Below are 5105 nucleotides of genomic sequence, written 5' to 3' on the forward strand. Positions count from 1 at the left end.
AGAGAGAGAGAGAGAGAGAGAGAGAGAGAGAGAGAGAGAGAGAGAGAGAGAGAGTCATCCTAGAAAGTCACTGGTTCAATCCCCCGTTCCAGCTGTCTCAGTTGTTGTGTCCTTGGGCAAGATACTTCACCCCTAATGCCTCTGATGTGTGTCCCATCAGTGTATGAATGTGATTATCACTGATTAGTCTCCATAGACGATTGTTAGGAGATCTAGTAGAGTGCTGTGTGAATGGGTAAATGAGGGCACAGATTGTAGTGGAAAGCACTTTGAGTATCCTGAGTGGGTAGAAAGGCACTTTACAAATACATTACCATTTCCATCCTTTTCTCTTTATCATAGTCTGCTGCTAATGTCAGCCACGATAAATTAATAACAGAAAGGGAAATGAGTTCTGACATAAATAACTAAAGGATAGTGTGTTGGTGGTCAAAGGGTTACTTACTTTACTTACTCTTTGATAAAATCAAAAACAAGCAAACACTTTTCCCTTTTTCTTTGTTCATTTAGCAGGAAATTAAGTCCACATTTGAATAAAGTGTGAAGAGATGACAGTGTGCTTCTGAGGTTTGCTCATGTAAAAAGCATCTCAGTTCAATATTTAGTTTGACCTGCCTAAAAAAAACACATCATACTTCAGAYATCTCTGAAAAAGGAACTCCTGCATCATCCACAGTTTGGCTGCTCTTATTATAAAAGCTTAACTTTATCATATTTGATAATACACTTATTTGGTGACATCTTCACTTATATGAAACAAGGCTGAGCTGAAGCTCCTCTAAACTTTCTCTTTTTAATTAATACCCCCCCGACCCCACCCCATTTTAAAGGGCCCACCCCGCGGTGCTCAGTGGGTTCTGCTGCGCCAAACGGAAAGGGTTCTGCCGCAGGGGGTCTGCGTCAACTCTGCTGGGTACATTGCCCACTTTTGTTGTGGCTTTTCAGCTCGCAGGCAAGAAAAGAAAAACGGGAGGATGGACCGTGAAAGTAGGAACGAATTGGTAAAAAAATAAAATAAAGTGCCACTTAGCGCGGCATCTGGCGCGATGTGGGAGCGGAACGCTGACACCAAACAAATTGACAATTTCATACCAATTTCAGCTGCTGTGCACCACACACGATGGGCCTGCAGTTACACCCGAGAGATGGAGGGCTTTGACATGAAAAATCACAAAAAAATAAACCATTGACCCATAGGTTCTGTTTTGAAATTTAAAAAATTGAGTTTGCTTAGAGTTTTTTTATTATCATTATTATTTTTTTATATATTTTTTATTTTTTTATTTTTATTTTTTGCTGATGGAGCAGGTTTTTTTAAAGAAAATATAAAGCGAGGAAAATTGGAGGAACGCCCCGAGGCTTTTCACTTGCAGTTTTCAATTTTCCACTTTGCTCAGATAAAGGGGAAACCCTGGGAAAAGCTTGACCAGCAACTGGTCCATCCTTTTGAGTCCAACATAAAAACCCAACACTGTTTATGTTTGGTGGCCATRTGGAGATTAAAAGAGTCAAGAGACTTTTTTTATTTGATTTTTTGTGCAAAGCTGCTCTTTGTCCACCCTATCTCCCAGAGAAATTCATGTTCAGGCTGTATTTTGTTGTAATTAATTAGCGTGAGTTTTGATAGTTTAATTTCAAATCAGAACTTGGTCATGTTTGTTAGACACACACTGAGCACCAAAGGCTGCTTGTTTTTTTTTTTTTCTCATTCAAATCTCTCTCCAGTCCACCAGAAGAAATGGCAGATGTTTTGCAATTCAAGGCGCATCAATGCCCGCGCGCTTTTTCAGGCCCGAACAATGGCCGCGCTCCCTTTTGTCAGCCTCCTGTGTCTTTCAGCTCCGCGCTCAGACAAAAGCCTTCATCCTCCGGCGAGTTATAAAGTTACTTTCCAGTCAGTTCATTTCGGCTCTTGGGAAAGCCCTCAGCGATGGTAATGTGCGCCTCCGCTCCTTTCACGCGCTCACCCCGACACACAGAGGCGAACACGGCTCATTGTGTCCCCGCACCAAAGTAAGAAGTCTTTAAATAACCCCCAGGACCAGTCTATAGAAATTCATGGTGCTATTTTCTGTTTGATCTTCGGATCACAGCCACGTCAGCGCGTCCGTCGCGTGGCTTTTCATGAAATCCTCCAAATATTTTTATTTTTTTCCACCTCCCACCCCCATAGGAAACACCTGTCCACCTGTTCCTTTTCTCGTTGAGGCCTTGTTGCACACATAGGRGTTTTGGTCACACCAGCGCAACCTCGAGAGCGGCTGAATAGAAGGCGGTGCGTCAATTTGATGCGCTCTGAGCCAAAGTATGGCCCAGTGGCGCACACATATAGAAGCCAAAAAGAACTTTTTAACATATATAATAGTTTGCAGAATGCATCACTTTAACTTCTTAATTTGTTTTTTGTTTTGTTCTGTGTGAATTTTGCACGTTTCCACCGAGTTCAGCCTATTTATTGGTCTATTTTATGTTTGCTATTGGTTTGCAAATGTATCATTTCCCCCCCTCAGACGGGAAAATAGTTTATTGCAGTAATTGCATAATTGCCGCACTAATTGTTGTAAACAAGTCCTCCAATAGCCCAATTATTACTGCTGCACTAGCTCTCCTCCGGCGGGAATCCATGACAAAAGGTCTGATGGGGTTAATGAATGACCTGTAGTTGAAAAGTGACAGTGAGGTGGGTGAAAAAGCCCTTCTTCCCCCCGTTTTTTTTTTTTTACTTGTCATGTAATGGCGCTGGCATTAGTGCGTCTATTTGACGCACAAGCGTCTTGCTGCGCCATTCTCATGGATAGATGATGGCCTCCCAACTTTTTGACGGAGCACTCTGCAGCGGAGCACGCGCGTTAGCAGCCCCTCTGTTCTTTGACCCACGCAAAGAGAAGAGCCAACACTAATTGAAATTATAGCGCGTAATAAGCGGTGAAATCTCTCGGCTTCACGCTGAAATCAGCCCTCCACGGTCCTGTGATAGTAATAATAAAAAAGCAGGCGTGAAAACCCAGATAATAGTGACGCAGTGACTGATGGGACAAAGGACACCAGAGAAAGCACCAGGAGCATCCCGAGCAGATTTCATACCGATTAAACGCTCCTGTTGGTGGTGGCGCGAACGTGGAAGGCAATTTTACGCAATTAGTGTTTCTTAAACAGGCTTGAAAGAGAAACACTAATTGCGTAAAGCTGTCAATTTGTAGATGGTGTGAGTGTGGATATGTAATACCACTGACCATTACTGAAATAGCAGATGTTTTTGTTGCAGATACGGAGTATTTGTGTGTTTCGGTTTGTTTTTACGCGTAAAGGAAACCTTCAGGTCACCGCTGCATATAAAAGATCAATGGCCCTGCTGTAAAGTGGCTTCCTTTCACGCGCCCTTTCACTTGACTGAACAGAAATATGCTTCCCTTTTCAACAGTTATTTTATGACAACTGTTGTGTGACTTGGAGGCAAGAAATACGGACAGAGTTTCAATTTAAATGTAACAAAAGCTGCTATTGTGTCATTTTTTTAGTGTTTGTCAGCAAGAGATGCGCAGAAGAGCGCAGGGAGCTTGACGTCCACGCATTGTTTCAGCTGGTTTGACTTTCCCAAGACTTAACTCTTTTCAGGGAGCAGTGTGGAGAATCGGGAGGCGAGGGTCTAAGAACAAGGGGGCGTCCTACGATTCTCCTCGGTGCCTCTCTGAGCCGCGGCACCAAGACAAAAAGCAGTGACGCACAAAAGCCAACGAATTTCAAAAGTCTAAAAGTGTCTTTAAAGATATTAAAACATGTTCTTTTTTTTATTCTCAACACCAAGAACTTCTGTTTGTTTTCTGATCGAAATTAAAATTGTCTTAACTTTTTCATTGTGATAAGACCTTTCAGCTTCAGAAGGTTTTCACCAGAATTCACCAGAAAATCGAAATTTGTTGAGAACATGAAGGGAATTGTCACGGTGCTGCCTTCAACCAGGTGGCGTGAAACGCACATATAAAAGATTGAATCACACGAGTCAACAGTTCTTTCCCTGTACAAGAAACAGAACCGTTTTTGGATGTTTTTATCATTTTTACGCTTTTGGGGTTTTTTCGCCCCACGCGTTGACTGTAAGGAGCAGAAACACCAAACCCTGCTGCATATTATGACAATGAGATTAGCTGTTTTTCAGAATATATCAATTCAATTCAATTCAAAAATACTTTACAGATCYCAGAAGGAAATTAGGTGTTGTTGTAACTCATTTAACTAAAAACTTAGATGCTGATGGCTGTGGGCAGGAAAGATCTTCTGTAGACAAATGCGAGTGTGAAAGTTTAGTTTTATCACCTATGTGYTCTGTTAGGTACTGTAAACACTGAATAAAGAGAAATGTGTCCAGGTGGTTTGTTGTTTTCAATAATAAAAAGTCCATATGATTTTAAACTTGTTTATCTAAACTGGGAGATGCTGTGTCCTCTTTGGTTCGAGCTGCTAAATGATGCGCGTAAAGTGCTCACTTGAGCGCAACAGACAGGCGGCTCTTTTCGCATTGAGATGTTAAGCGGGGGGTCTCTATATAAATCTACTCCGGATGAACTCCCTCATTCTTGACGCAGAGAGGGAGAAGGAGATTAAACTTTGAAGAAAGTGAGAATGGTGGCAAACACAGGCTGCKCGGAGAAGGCCAAACATGCTAAGGTTTGGAAAAGTTTTTGTTTGGACTCAATGAAATTTAAATGAAACTAGAATCATCAAAGTTTATTTATTAAAAATGACTTGTTTTTTTTAACAGGTGTCCAAACCGCTGATGGAAAAGAAGAGAAGAGCTCGAATAAACCAGTGTTTGGATGAGTTGAAGCGTCTCCTGGAGAGTTTCTACAGCAGCAGTGTGAGTGTGCAGCCAGGATCTAAAGCCTCTTTTTATTCACTTCTGTCAATTGCGATTAGTTTTAAAGTGATGGTCTTTGCTAAAAGAGAAATGTTAAAATCTATCTGATCAGATTCGAAAGCGCAAGCTGGAGAAGGCCGACATCCTGGAGCTCACAGTGAAACACCTGAGGACCCTTCAGAGAACACACAGCTGTGAGTTCTGACCCTCCTCCAAGCAGGGTTTCATCATTGTGCAGCTTGATTATTAT

General features: G+C 41.9%; 1 protein-coding gene across 1 annotated transcript in view; it reads left to right on the top strand.

The window, feature by feature from the left end:
• Nucleotides 1-4550: 4550 nt before the first annotated feature.
• her3 (hairy-related 3) overlaps nt 4551-5105 on the top strand; it is a gene marked incomplete in the record, with an annotated part of 1414 nt that continues 859 nt past the window's right edge. The window contains 3 exon segments of the mRNA XM_014001640.1: nt 4551-4665; nt 4760-4855; nt 4968-5049. Of these exon segments, the coding sequence (XP_013857094.1) occupies nt 4621-4665; nt 4760-4855; nt 4968-5049 (223 nt within the window).

The sequence above is a fragment of the Austrofundulus limnaeus genome, unplaced genomic scaffold, assembly GCF_001266775.1.
Source record: "Austrofundulus limnaeus strain Quisiro unplaced genomic scaffold, Austrofundulus_limnaeus-1.0 Scaffold10, whole genome shotgun sequence".
Taxonomy (NCBI): Eukaryota; Metazoa; Chordata; class Actinopteri; order Cyprinodontiformes; family Rivulidae; genus Austrofundulus; species Austrofundulus limnaeus.